General features: G+C 39.6%; 1 protein-coding gene across 3 annotated transcripts in view; it reads left to right on the top strand.

Annotated features, from left to right (window-relative positions):
* Window positions 1-5,404, top strand: part of ADGRG6 (adhesion G protein-coupled receptor G6) — a 112,958-nt gene extending 107,554 nt beyond the window's left edge. For 2 of the 3 annotated variants that reach the window (XM_066994228.1, XM_066994227.1), the window contains one exon: window positions 1,939-5,404. In XM_066994228.1, coding sequence (XP_066850329.1) covers window positions 1,939-2,117 — 179 coding nt within the window. In that variant the 3' untranslated portion in view covers window positions 2,118-5,404. The remainder of the gene's footprint in view (window positions 1-1,938) is intronic. The other variant, XM_066994229.1, reaches the window with a different exon arrangement.
* Window positions 5,405-15,130: the final 9,726 nt, after the last annotated feature.

The raw sequence follows: 15,130 nt of genomic DNA, 5'->3' as shown, positions 1-15,130 counted from the left end.
TTAGAATGACTAGAAGCCATTTTTTCATATCCAGTCACCCAAAATAAATGCAAATGACAAACTATGGGTGTCTGAAAGTTGTGCTGCAAACAGATATTTGTGGAAAGTACCTGTTAGGACACTTGTGGTGGACAAAAGAAACCACTTTATCATCTTGTGGCACTGCCGTCTATGAGACTTATGCAAACTTGTTGTAGATAGTACTTAAATACCATATATAATACTTCCATGGATTGGAAGTTTTGATTAGTTCTGCACAAAATTTGGTGATACAACTCCTGTGTACTTCAGTGAAACAGGACTTTAACCCTGTACTTTGATTTGAAGCCCATTCAGATTTAAATAAATAAATAAATAACAAAAACACTGGTTTCAAAGGATTTACATAATTCCCATGCAAGCAAATTTCATGAGGATGTAGCAAGTGTTTAACAATGTAGTGATGTCTTGGGGGGTAGGGGGGAAGTGCTTATTTGCAAGGAATTTACAAACTTTCCCTAAAGACTAAGAAATAACTTTTCATCTTTTTAATAAGATATTCAATATGTAGAAAAACTTCAAAATGTAATACCATTGGCTAGTAAATACAAGCATTTGAAAGGCACAGAATTTTGCTATGGGACATGGAGTTATTTGCTGCAATTCGTGGACATTCTTGCGTGCTTTGAAAAAATCATTCTGATATGCCTGAACATGCCTGATTCTTTTTTCATGAGCGAAAATGTTTTGATTTCTTTCTCTGCAATCCATTTCTCCTTCATGCAACACATTTTATTGTAAGTCTCTTTTATGGCTTTATATCATGACTTCTGCAAGGGTGGGTTACTTTTCTGTTTATTATTTATTAATAATTTATTTCTACAAGAAACAAGCTTTGTATGAAATCATATTTAAAATCATATGCTATTTTTAAACAATCCTTTACCAAGGAATTTTTGAGGGTGATTTTACTAAGCTCTGGTAAACAGCCATCAAAAATGACACTTGTAGGAAACATTGCTGAACAGGATCCTCCATCTTAGTATCAGCTTGTGATGGTCCAAACCTTGCCTGGGTCAAGAGTTAACTCCAGCTGTACTCACTACAGTGGAAGAGATAAGAAAGCTTATTAAGACAGTGTTCTTGACAAAATGAGATACAGGCTCTCTGTTTCTCATTGCTCACTACATGAGCTCTACCTACTGACCGTTCTCTGAACAGCAATTATGTTAGCCTCTGAAGCAGACTTTCCCAGATGTGCTGGGAATTGCCTTACTCCTTTCTCTCTTAAATCCAGCCTTGGCATACAGCACATGAATTATGAAAGGATGCTTTTTTTTTTTTTTTTTTTTCCTGCATCTTTTCATCCAGCAATCAGAGTTTTTCAGTCTGTACTCTCCTCTTTTATGGTAAAGACAAAATTATGCTATGCAAGTGCAAGCTTTAGGCCAGTTTGGGTTCTGGTTATCTGATTTAAGATGCAGGTCATATGTTACATTCCATGATTATTCCTGTGCTTATAACTTCTGAAATGATTAAATCCATTTACTGTCATTTTCCACTACTTTATTATGCAATGCTATTTACCAGATGTTATGGAGGTCACTTCCTTAACAGTGTTTTGTGAGATTCATAGCATCAATACTAATTTAATATATTAAAGAACAGTAGAAGTCAGCAGCACTTTAGGCAAAACAACATTGGAATAATTTTAAGAGAGACCTGAGAGGCCTGCTCACAAAACCAGGTATTGGAAAAGAATTCAGAAGAAGCAATGCCAAACAAACAAACAAAAAAAAAAAGCAAAACAAAAAAGTTCCTTGCTGACTTTTAGGGCAGTAATTTCATTCAGCAGTAGTGACAATTGAAGGCATACCTATGTGGGAGTGACACACCTCTTAAATTATGAGTTTGCTTAAGAAGCCCTAACTTCATTTTGTTGCTTTTTCCTCTTCCTAGAGAATATTTTTATTGACCAACCATCTTCAAAATTTGCCCAAGAGGATGGAGAACAGACGTCCATCATCCCTGTCCATCAAGTTATTGACAAGGTCAAGGGATACTGCAATCCTCACTCTGACAACTTCTATAAAAATATCATCATGTCTGACACATTTAGTCACAGCACAAAGTTTTAGCTGGACTTCTGAATTTTTTGAACCAAATGAAGCCAAAAATCTGTCTGGAATTGAGAATACTGGATGTTTTACAATGTGACCTGCCTAGTATTTTTTCTCAGTTTATAATGCTATCCCATTAACAGCTTCCATTTGTGGACCAATTTTTCTACCTTTTTACTGTTGTAGAAAAAGACAATTTTCCATCAATATACAGAGCTGTTTTAAAATATGTGCCAGCCAACATGATACCTGGACAGCTAATTGTAATCCTGTGTAAATATTTTTTTAAGACAGAAGAAGAGCCACAAGCATAACTCTAAATTATATAGTTTGAACAGAAGCAAGTCTTGACTCCTGGAGAGAATAGCAAACGTCATGCAGTACAGACAGGGTCTTACCAAACAGTTTACTGGTGTTCTATTTCTTTTGAAGAATATGGATGTTCCCTATGATACCTGTTAGATTCTTGCTTCTTGACTGTCTAATGCTGCCTGTTCCTTTTTTTTTGTTTTGTTTTTTGTTTTGTTTTTTGTAAACGAATAAAGCCCTAACACCAGGGTTAAATGTTTTTTTTAAAACATTTTTGACTAAATAGACCTAATCATGCAAATCTTGCTTACCAAAACTGTATGTGCTGTAAGTTTAGGCTATTTTGTAACAAAGTACATAGAAACATTTTTATTACCTAGACTAAGAAGGACCTGCAGGTTGCTAGTAACTCTTTTGCAAATTTTAAGCCTGTTGATATCTATGGAAACATACAGTGTTGGGTATCATTTGCATTGGTGCAGAACAAGTACATAGGTAAATCCAAAGTTTACACAAAGTTATGTTTCAAAGTTTATTGAACAGTATGTATGAAAAGAGGCATCTCCCATTGCAACACTTGTTTTAGAATGCCTGCATCAGTGTGTGCAGTCATCTTTAATGTTATTTTTTGCTAAACAAAATAGAAAACATTCAACTATATATAAATATATAGGTATATACCTAGATCTCTCTCCACACATACTTTTATAATAATGAACACAGTCAATATTACAGAGGAAATAATGTCTACTACAATCTAAGAATGATGAATGGTGCTAAAACTCAAGTACAAGATTAATACTTTGTAAGCCCACATATTCATTCATCAGTTTCTGTATTTCAGATATGCTGTATGTATAGACACCTCCAACGTTAGTATAACCCAGACAACATTTACCAATAATAAATAAATAACATCTTTCTGGGCACATAACATTATCAGTATCAGTATCCCTCTTCTGCCCCCCATTGGTTGACTTGATTGAGGTTGTTGGAGGCACAGAGTTTAAACAGTGTTCAGGCAACATGAAGGAATTTCACATAGCTATACTGTGTTCATGGCTACACTGAGTTCTGTGTGTGCATACAACAGACAAGAGCATACAATGCTTACTTGTTCTAAGCTCTATAAATCTGTGATATGTTAGCTTGTGACCATGTCTCCCAAAAGTACATGAAGACCCTTGCCAGCTCTTATAAAAACTTCTACTGCACACGTCTATGAAAGCATGGGCCAAAACATCAACGGTGTTATCAAATAATGTTTTCAGAGGAGAATGTCTCCTAAAGGAAATATTCTTTTTTTTTTTTTGAAAAAAAATAAAAAAGACTTTTTTTTTACCAAGTATTTTTAGCCAAATATTTAATTAGCTATATTCAGAAGGTGATCAGAAAGCTGTGCTGTGAGATTTTCAGTTGCCAAGCAGGTGGATGCTCAATGATTAGGGATGTGGATTTGTGCCTTTCTCTGCTCTTTGCACACAATTTTGTGTGCAGAGATCATTTAATGCTGTGACCGCACAAATGGAGTATATTCCCTGGCTGCAAACACCTCACATGAGGAGTATGTCCTAACTTTATTCTGTCCAGAAACACTGTTGTTTTTACATGTACCTTAATGAAACCTCACTCTCCTAACTGCAAATACTTACACGGTGGTATGAATGAAAGTCAACCTTATTCACTTAAAATGTAATTATTAATAGTGTTGAATGTCGTCTGATATCTTTACAGAGGGAAATAATGTAGGGAGAGATTATGTACAAGCATTTATTGGATTTATATATCATTCCACTTGCTTAACTACTGTAGATAATAGTGTTGACATAGCAGCTTACTGTGAGATTTCTACCTGATTGAGGTGTTCAGAAGTGAAGAGAAGGAAAACCAAACATTCCTGAAAAAATGAGGAATAATAAAACATAATAGATTAGTAAAATATAAATAAATAAATAAAAACACAGTATCCAGACTGAAGCTGAGCTGTAACCTGTCAGTTTAATGTACAGCTACCTATATTGTTGCTGAATTAAGATTTTTCTCTTTTTTTTACTACCATGTAGTAATCTTAAACTGTCTGTGTCAGTTAGATGCTCTTGAATACTCTCAGTTCTACAATGTAAAGCTTCTACTTTGTAGTTGACATGCTGTAACCTCCCTTGTATATACTTATTTATTTATGAGGTTAAATATGTCAAGTATATTTAGCTCTATAATGATTGTTCTTGTTACTTTAAAGGTAAGCTTCTGTTTCATCATAAAAGAAGAGGGAATTCTTTCTTTTTTTTTTTTTTTCCAAACACCTTGTGAAACAATTTACTGTAGTTCTGTATGAGGAAACATGTCAACTTAATTTGTAATACTAGTCAGTGGAACATAGTGTAACAGTTTTGAAGATGGACTAAAGTGGAAAGAAACATTTTCAAGTAAACTTTCTTGATGTTAGTGTTCCAAATAATTAAAGTCTTTTAATAGTGAATCATTGATTTTTTTTCTTTTTCTTTTTTAGTGTTTAACGGCAAAAATTACTCTGTGGAATTCTGGAAAATAATCTTCTGTTTATTAAGTATGTGAGGCAGGTACATGCCTAGCCAAAATATTGGAAAGAAATGTGCAAGACTAACTCCATCTCATCAGAGGAATTCATTTTGCAGAATATACTTTTCCTTTTTGTGATTAAATTGATGCCAGAGCTAGTGAATGATCAGAAAGTTATGCAAGTTAATTTATTTATAGTAAAAGTTATGTCATAGCAAGAAAGGAAAATCAAGGCAACAGACAATATGCTGGATTAATATTTTAGAAGTAATACAAATGAATAATTGAAAACTCAGGAGTTATTTCTGTTCATATGTTTCTTTCCAGCTGAATTTAGTCCTTCATTATCAATAACTGATTTAACTTGTAATCATACTTTGACTGATCACTGTTATAATATTGTAGTCAGCCAATCAATTAAATATTCACATCAATATATAAACATTAAATGTAACACACTAATGGCCTACTTTTGAATGTTTACCCTTGAAGAACATGGAAATTTGCTGAAATGTGTCACATCTGCTCCCCTGTACTTAAGGCTCACCCCAGAAAATGCATAGTATATGAAGATTTGGCAGTAATATTTATAGAAAGCAATCAAAACGAAACACGTAATGTCAATGAGGATGCTGGTCGTGCCTGTGGGCAATATGTCCTTGTGTGTCTATGGACGGTGAACACTGCTCTTGGGCTTTGTGCCTTGAACGGTGTAGGAGGAACCTCTGAGGGAAGAAGCCCAGGCTTTTTCAAGTGGGATCTTGGCAGATGCCAAACCTGTAAGGAGTGATTTGCAGCATTTGGGGGTGGATTTATTTTTCTCCTCATTTCATCACTTTTTAAATATCAAGAACAATTTTATTTTAATCCTCTACCATTAACAGCTTCCTAATGTAACCCATAAAGTTACATAAAATGTCACTTCGTTTTGTTCCTTTTGAAAGGCTGATCTATAACCAGACGCATCTATGTAACCACAAGGATATCTACCAAGTTACAGGGCATCAGTGTGTCATTCTTGGAGCCATTACAAAGATTTTTTGTATGTTTACTGTATATAGAGATATCTAACCAATACGGCTCAGCAAATCAGGCAAAGGACTTAGAAGTTAAGGTCAGGCAAACCAGTCTGTGGAACAGCCATTTCATTCCCAGTGCTACAGCTACTGCTATGCTAAGGAAACTTTCCCCTTTGTCCTCCTTTCAGTTGGTCTTTGGCTACTTGATCCATGTAATTTGGAGTGTTCCTGGCCTCAACTTCAAACTCCCATCCTCAGGAAAATTATTTCCTGCAGTGCTAGAAAAGGGAAAGGGAAAGGGAAAATGAAAGGGAGAGGGAGAGGGAAATGAAAAGGGAAAGGGAAAGGGAAAGGAAAAGGAAAAGGAAAAGGAAAAGGAAAAGGAAAAGGAAAAGGAAAAGGAAAAGGAAAAGGAAAAGGAAAAGGAAAAGGAAAAGGAAAAGGAAAAGGAAAAGGAAAAGGAAAAGGAAAAGGAAAAGGAAAAAAGAGATGTTGTCAAGGCCTGCTCTGCATCTTCTTACACTTTCCACGTGATTTCTTGTCCTTTCTCCAGGATACCAGGATATGTAGCCTGACCAGTGATGGAGGCAGGCCACTGGAGTAGGCAGAACATACTACGATGGCTATATGTGCACCTATCAATGAAAACTAATATTTTTTTACGCTCCAGATTTAAGCTGAAGATCTACCATGGTTCTTCAAGGCAGCAGCTCCAGTAGTTCCATGCTTGGAGGGTGACCCGACAAAGATCAGTAGTTCAGGAAGATACTTATGCCACCCATGATGAGAAATCGTCCTGACAAGCTTCAAGCACCATACCAGAAATAGTTAAATAAATCTCTCAGAGGCCTTTTCTGAAAAGATAGCTCTTTCTCAGACACATCTGCCTGCTCAGATCCACTGCTATCATTAATCTCAGATTTGGTACTCAAGAGAGATGCACTTTGTGGTGATGTCCATAAAGGCTGCATAACCAGCATCACCTGGGAGCAATTTTAACGATATGGTTTTCATGAGGAGAGAAGGAGGACCTACCCTACAAAATAAATGCCATCTCAAATCTTCAGCATGGACCAGCCAGCCAAGGACTCCAGGCTGCTCTATAAATCTGGGCACTTTGCACCCAGCCTATGCTAGTAAGAGTTCTCAAATACATAGATTTAGATAGAAAAGACTTCTGAAAAATCCTGACTTTGTTCCATATGTGAAGTGTAGGAAAAAGAGCAAGTGCCGATAACTCTGTTCAGATGTTTCCTTCCACTGCCAGGTCTTTTCCCTTTGGGGAGCCCATAGAAACAGGGGAAGAAAAGGGCTATGGCAGAGCAGTGAATCATGCTCTGCACTATGGGCAGAGGGCTCTTGTTGTCCCTGTCATGCTGTATTTCAGATGCAATGAAATATTATAGCATTTAGGCAATGTTATAACATTTTCAAAATTCCAATCCAGTTTTCCTTTCCACTTGCCTGGCACAATTGCTTGTGATTTTCCAGCAGAGGGCAGTGGCATATTAGTAGACATAAAGCTGTTAAAATCAAGTGAAAAATGCAGCAAGATTCTTCCATATGTAAGCACCAGCACAGAGATAAGTAGGAGAGTTCATATCAGGTTTGTCTATTATTTAGTAATCTGTTACATCAGCGGATAGAGCAAACACTCCGCAACTCAGGGAAGTGAGGGGAGAAAGCTGTCTGCCTGCATTTGGGCATATTTAGTGGAAAGAGTCATACAGAGTGTCTCTGTATTTTCTCTTGCTGGTTGCTACATTTTCTCCTTTTTTGCTCTGAGAAGATGTAATGGAATTAGCAAATACTGCACTGCTGTCAGCTGAGCAAACAGTCAGCTCTCCATTTCAGACTTGCATATTAGCTTGTTCCAGCACTGGGCAAGTGATTTGATCTGCTGGGCTGGCATCCTGTGACTCAGAAATTCACTGTATGTATAATTGTCTAGGGAGGAAAAAAAAACAGCAGAGCTCTGTTGATGGTGGCATACATACCCATACCTCCCTGCCACATTTTCCCCTCAACATCAAGACAGAGCTGCACCCAGCTGGTCCCTCTGCTCCATGTACTTTTTCCCTGTGTCACATGTGAGCAGGTCAGCTCAAGTGAGTGCAGCTATATCGCTGCCCCCAGAACTGCTCTGTCCTGGGGCAGGATTGACCAGAAAGCTGCTTCATTGGCAAATGGCACCATGTTGAAATTAAAGTGTCTCATCAGCAATTCTGGCAAGAACTTCAAGGGAAAAAAATATGAAACAGTTTGAATCACCCCATCCATGCTTGTCCCAGGAGTCCCTCTGGACTGGCACATCCCTCTCCCCACACGTGCACCAGCTCTTCTCTGCCACCCAGCTAAGGGAAGGGGGCTGGTCTGGGGGATGTACAGCAGGACGAGGACATGCCCGGTTATAGCCTCTCCTAATTTTCAGAGAAACCCCATAGAGATGGCAGCCTTGATTGCTGGAAGAAGGAATGGTGGCAATGGAGATCCAGGAACAACCAGGACTTGTAAAGAGAGGGCCATAAGACTAGTATGATGGATGTTGTGACACCATCACTGCTTCAAAACATGTTTTGTCAGTGTTGCACACATTCAGAGTCACCAACTAAAGGAGCTCTCAAGGGACTTTTGTGCAAGTTTGCACAACTCAGTATAGGACAGAAACAGGTTGAGCTCTCCAGGGATTGCAGCTCAGGGGTGATGCAGCTCCAGCAGCCTAGCTGGACTTTGACCCATGTATGGCTTCTTTGCTGTTTCTTTGGTGTAACCTAGAGATGGTGGTAAATGTGAGGCAAGAATTGAAGCAGTCAGGCCAACATCTCTTGCAAGCTGATGGGATGTATGGAGCCAGAACTAAAATAGGATTTAGGCAGGCTGGACCTCAAAATAGTGATCCAAACCAGACCCCACACCCTGCTCTGGTTAGGTGGTGGCTCTTGATGAAGAAGAGGAACTTACACTAATTTTAGCTACATTACACTGAAGAGGGGCTGGGGTCAAGGCTGCCAGTTCCCAGTAGGTGACTCTAAGGACTACCTTCTGGAGGAACTTCACTGCATTTTCAAATAAAAGGTGAGTCTGTGGAAACCCCATACCATGTACCCCAAGGTCTTTGCACCAACCAGCCTCAGATAAAGGCATGGTGAAGTGAATCTCTGTTGTGGTGCTTCTGAGGTGGCTGAGCAGAAGGGAGAGAACAGCTGAATACATATTTCATTGCAGAAAAGATCAACCCAAAACAGATCAGCACAGGCAGAAGAAACCTGTCCCTGTGAGTATGACTGTCGGATACTGTTGCTGGGTAACAGATGGATAACTTTAACTCATCCCATTCTTTTATTCCTCTTGTTTATTTTTAATGCCTCCTAAAGATGGGTCTTTCTCACTTCGCTTGTTGTTTTCACCCAGACTGATGTACTATGGTTCACCAAATAAACAATCCTTTGACTATTTTATCCTACCAGGTACTGTATATAATGTTTTCTCCATTCAAGCAAAGAGATCCTCTGATTACAATCAAAATGGGCATTGACAAGAGAGTTACAAAAAGGTCCTAGTAAAGGAGCAGAGGGCTTCCAGGACAGACATCACTGGAAGGGTCTCAGAACAGGTTGAACATGGGCTTTCTAAACCCACTCATGTAGATGCCATCAGCAGCTCAGACAGCAGTATCAGGTAACACAGTCTCCTGCTCTGTGATCCTCTTTAATTTCATGTAACTATTTTTGCTAACACACTACACAACATGAGGAGGAAGGTGTTCCTACAACAAATTAATATCGGTGCCCTATCTCCACAGCTTATCTTCTTCTCCTTCCTAATCTCTCAGCTGCAAACCCTTTGCCCACAACTGCTTTATCCACAGAATAGCTTCACCCTCCCAAGCCAGAACCCCACACTCAGAATCTTGCATGCCACCATTGATCACCCCAGCCACCAGCCTTCCCTCCAGAGGCAACAGCCCCCATCATTTAACTTATCTAAGCCTCTGCTGTTGATTTAATGCAGAGATGGGATTTAAAGCCCCTCCTAGGGCTGGAAGAGTCAGTCACAGGTGCCATTGCCACCATCACCTTTCAGTCCTGGTGAACTCCAAGCATCTGTGTTAGACATGCATATCACAGGGGTGATTTTGATACTGGTAAGTTTGACTAAAATTGGGGAAGACAATTAGATGACTTCCTGAGAACACTTCTGGTTCCATTTTCATTTTTTACTATTATTCTACTCAGATTAACACATTTCTAAGAATGTTACCATCTCCAGTAGTCTCGTGAGGGCTGTGTATGCTGGACACCAGGGTTTGTGACCAGCACCTTTAAGCGCTAGGTCAAAACTGTGCTGGAGGTTCATGTATTTTTTTTTGCTCCTTAGCTTTTGTTCTAAGTTCATGCAGTTGTGTGAGCTGCTACTGTGAGCATGCTGGCCTGCTACTTTACTGAATCTGCCAGTGAAAAGTGACAGGCCCTTTATCTCCCACTTAAAGGAAATCCATCCATTACTGAGGATGCTGCAAAAGACATTTCAGTGCTTTCTTTCAGTGAGGCTGAAAAAAGAAGGTGAGAAAGGAGCTTCAGGGATAAAGTTAATGTGAAGAAGATTGACTCAGAGTGTTGACATTTGCCAGGGATGGTTAGGATTAGCTCTGGTAATGCTTGGGAGTGCAGTCACAGAGGTTTCTGTGGTGCTCCCAGTTTGAGCAGCCATTTCAGCAGGTAGGAGTCAGTGGGATAGGAAGGATTTTTAGTAACAATGCATATTACATGTACTACATGTGAATAAGGAATATCCCAACACACAAACACACTTCCCAGCCAGGTCTGAAAAACAAGCCATATGTTTCTTTTCTTTTTTCAAACTGCACAGACAATCCAATGTAAAAGCAAAGCACTAGCTATTATTGTTCCGACATCCAGGATGCTGAAACTAACAGATAGTTTTCCAGGATATTTGCAATTAAACAGATCAACCCAGTTCCACATTTAGGCATTGAATTAAATGGCTCAGTTTTTGTTATTTTTCATACCACAGGAAAAAGAGTTCTCCCTTTGGCAGACAGTTCTTCCTCCTTAGATCTCAATCTCTGCCTAACAGAGTTTCCATGTGCACAAACCTTAAATTGTCTTGGTGCATACAAATCACAAAGTTTTGGCTGCCTGATGATAGGAGCTGCAGTGGCTTATTCCCGTAAAGGAGACATTTTGCTGTGTGTAGAGCAGTCCTATGATTGTGATTGGCATATGGCTACTTTCAGCCAGCTTGTTTCTCCCATGGCTGGCACAATGCCAACAGAAGCATTTTAATATTGAGGTGGTTCTGGAAAAACAGCAGATGCAATAGCTGAGGAACAAAAAAAAAAATAAGAAATATTGCTTTATGAAGTGTTTTGGCTCATTTACCCAACCTAAATAATTACTGATGACTAAGTGCCTGAGTTCAGAAAACAAAGGTTTGGTTTGTCTTGCACAACTTTTTTTCTCCAGTTTGGGATGGATAGGGTCTACTGAACCAACACCCATACATAAGGCAGGCAACTCTTTCAGAAATAATTTTCTTTATATCAGCTAAAATGACTAGTTTGCTTTAGCTCTTTTGCCACACACTTGTGATTTATTTATTAAACCACCCTGTTTGGAAGGAGGATGAGGAGCATCAGCCTCAATCAGGCTGAATGCAGCCCTCTTTCTTTCTCTTCCCAGATGAAACCTGAATAACCTCCCTGTATCATTGTTGTCTAACATGGATATCCTTTCAGTGCAGCAGTGGTTCTCCAGGCCTTGCTCACATAGTGAAGCAAAAATGCACATGATAACCCCTAGGGTTTTTTGCCTTTCTATTTTATCAGGTTGTCAGTTAGCTGTACAGGAATGGCTTTTAAATTCAGGTAGTTATGTGTCATATTCTCTCTGTCGAGGTAGCAGAAGTTCAAAGCCACAGGGCTGATACTTGGCCATATGCGATCTCCTTGGCTGGCCTCTCACATCCACAGAGCTTGGCACCTTTTCTCCAGCACTCAGCTTGCCCTTTCTATAAATCATGGACGCAAAAAAAAAAAATTAAAAAAAAAATCAAGCTATTGCCATTCAGAAAGTTAGCCCAATCTTCCTGAGTCATCAGGACTGCCAAGGTGAACTTTCTTCTACCACTTCTTTTTCACTATAACATGTTTTACCTCACACTTGCCACAAGTTCAGAGTTGAGCTAGCTGTGTCCCTGCTCAGCCAATGGATGCTGAATTGTCAGAACAGAATTATGTGTCTGCACCTGAATGTACTGATTTATTGAATGTGATGTGTTACTAATAGCTTTTTGTTTTGCCTATGAACCAGGGTGTAACCAGCCATATAAAAATGATAAACTGCTGCTTGTCTTTGTGAGGATTTTGGTCTTAAGAATAAATTATTTCAGAGAGGTTGAATGAGGCAATTCTATTTGTAGCCTTTATAGCTCAATGATTTCTATATGTAAACAAAATAATTTTCTTAAAAAGAAGTAGTAACATCAACTTACAAGACCATTGGATAATGCTTAGTGTTTAAAAATATCTGTATTTTTTTAGTAGCATAAATTGTGACGTGAAAAAAAAAAAAAAAAAGGAAAGAAAAGGAATTCTCTATCACAGTGGCTTTTCAGTATTTTTTCAGTAGAAGGAATGCTGCTTACAAGCTTATGGACTTTTATATAGAAAGAGATTTCAAAATCCTGAGCAAGTAAAAGAGAGTCCCAGCTGGTCAGTCACTGCATCAGAGTGAATCAACAGCCCATCTCACACTTCCCTATCTGGGAGGACAAAAAAATATTTGCAAGCACACTTACTGAAATGTAAATTTACTGTCTCCACTTGTCCTGATAAATCTATCAATTGCAAGAAAGTGTCAGAGAGTTTAAACTAAAAGTAAATTTATAGTTAAGACTCAGGAATGAGTCAAAGCTAAAAATTAAGACAAAGGGTAGACCCAAATTGTGTCACCAATCTCCTGCAGTCATGAAGCTCTGGAGTAAAAGCCACCCCAAGTCTGGCCCATGAGACTGTCCCTCAGGTGGGTGGTGGGTGACTCCTGGATCATCGTGCACCAGGTGAATGGGCCTCTGGGTCACTCTGCTGGAAGAGCACCAGACTTATAACAAGACGTCCAGGCTTGAGTGTGGTTCTGGTGAGAGAATTTTTATTTCCAGCTCAGCACAGGGCTTTGCACCTGGCCTGACCCTTGAGGAAGGGACCTGCTGAAGCACCCATCTGAGCTGCTCTTTTTCCAAAAAACAGGGGACAAGGGATGAGAATGGGGTTGAGCCCTCAGCCCAATATGTGGACGCTGAGGATCCTTACTGAGGATCTGGGAGCATTCCTGCATTCTGTGCCAAGACCAAGGGGAGCCCATCACGAGAGACCGGCACCAAAGCACTGATAGGGCAACAGAGCACTAACAGATCCCTAGTCCTGTGAACCCAAACCAATCTGCTCAGTGGGAGTCTCTCCACAGGATGAGAAGCATTTCCCCCACCAGGAAGCTGCACTACAGAGCAAGACTCCATCTCACCTTTCCTTCTCATTCCTGGCCCTTTTCATCTTGCAGTCACTATGCTGTTGAAACCAGACCTCCATCCTGACAGTAAACTTTCAAAGCTCAATTTCTGCAAGTTCCTTAATGTCGGCTTGTCCTCAAACTCCTGGTGATTACTCTGGTGGGTACTCCAGCACTTGGAGCACACCAAAGCTCAGAGGTAGGCACATGGGAAGAAAGAAGATAGTGCTTTCAAAGCACCCAGCCGGCAGTGTAAGAGCCTCATGCTTTCTCTGTGACCCTCAGCAGTATTCATTTTTTTTTGCTATCTGTGTTCCTTCATCTGTAATTTAGAGATGAATCTTGATAACAGGATGCTATTCTTAGCAGGTGGCAAGGCGGCAGGTGCAGCCGTGGGCACACAACTGCATGTGGGAAGTCACAGATCGATGTGATCCACAGTGACACCATCCCGCTCTGCAGCCCTGGGGGCTCAAACAAGCAGGGGGCACTCAGGGATATGCGGGTGATTAAAAACAAGCTAAATTGGGACCACAGTGCTGAGCAATTACAGAAAATCCTGTTTGGAAATCTAGAGGAATAAGCAGTGCTAAGCAGCCATGGAGCAAGTTGTGATAAGCCACATGGAAACCTTTACCACCAAAGACCATACTGCTGTTTGTAACTCTAGCTGTGCTGGTGCTCGTTGTGTTCCTGTAATCATAGTAGCACCAGAAATACAAAAGCAGAGGTTTTATCTTTCTTTGAGCTGTTTCCTCCCTGTGGAAAGTGCTGCTGTACATTTGGCTTTATACACCGTGGCTGCATGGTAGCCCAGTCCAACTTCTGTATGGACCACTTCATTAAAAAGCACAATAGAAAGAAAGCAGTTGAAAAGCAAATGTCACTGAGATTCACCAGTGACACTTAAGAACCACACGGTCATGAACAAAGGTATTTGGATGCAAGAGAAAGTGTTGGAAAGGCTACATATATTGAAATGTGAAATGTTTACAGATTATATATCTTTAATTCTTTGGCATCTTTTTCCATTTAAAAACTAAAAACAATAAATAGGAAAAAAAACTGCAAACACTGCCAAATATTTTGGGTTTTATGTATTTATGTTTTCAAGGAGAAAAACAATACTGGAAATAGTGGTCAAAATCAAATTTTATTTTTTGTCAGAAACCATATTTCAGCCCCACATTGGTTTCAAGCCTATGTTTCAGTGGATTCCATTCTATGCCTGAACAGTGCTACCTGGCTGCAAGCAGACCTGAGGACAACACTTCTTTTTCCTATTCCACATAACTTATGGGATATTTCCTGGTTAATAGAGGGAAAGTCCCCTGAAATAAGAATACCCAGCAGAAGATCTAACAACTCAAGGCACCAGTATAACTCCCTTCTTAACTCATCCAGTGCAGCAGTCCGATAACTGAGGACATTGTAGGACTGAGGTCACAGTGTATGACTGAACTGAAAATAGTTTCACTGTCCTTTGAGTGGGCAAGTAAGGTTGCTAGTCAATCTAAGAGCTTTCTCTACCTTCTACCACCCCCTCAGGCAGCTCCCTGAATGAGCTTATCTAGTTTGCATGGTTTCAGATGTCTCCATGCATGCATGGACTTTATTTCACCTACTTTCTACCAAATAA

This window comes from Anser cygnoides, chromosome 3, assembly GCF_040182565.1.
Source record: "Anser cygnoides isolate HZ-2024a breed goose chromosome 3, Taihu_goose_T2T_genome, whole genome shotgun sequence".
NCBI lineage: Eukaryota > Metazoa > Chordata > Aves > Anseriformes > Anatidae > Anser > Anser cygnoides.
The sequence above is the reverse complement of the archived record's forward strand: the minus strand, read 5'-3'. Positions and strand labels throughout refer to the sequence as shown.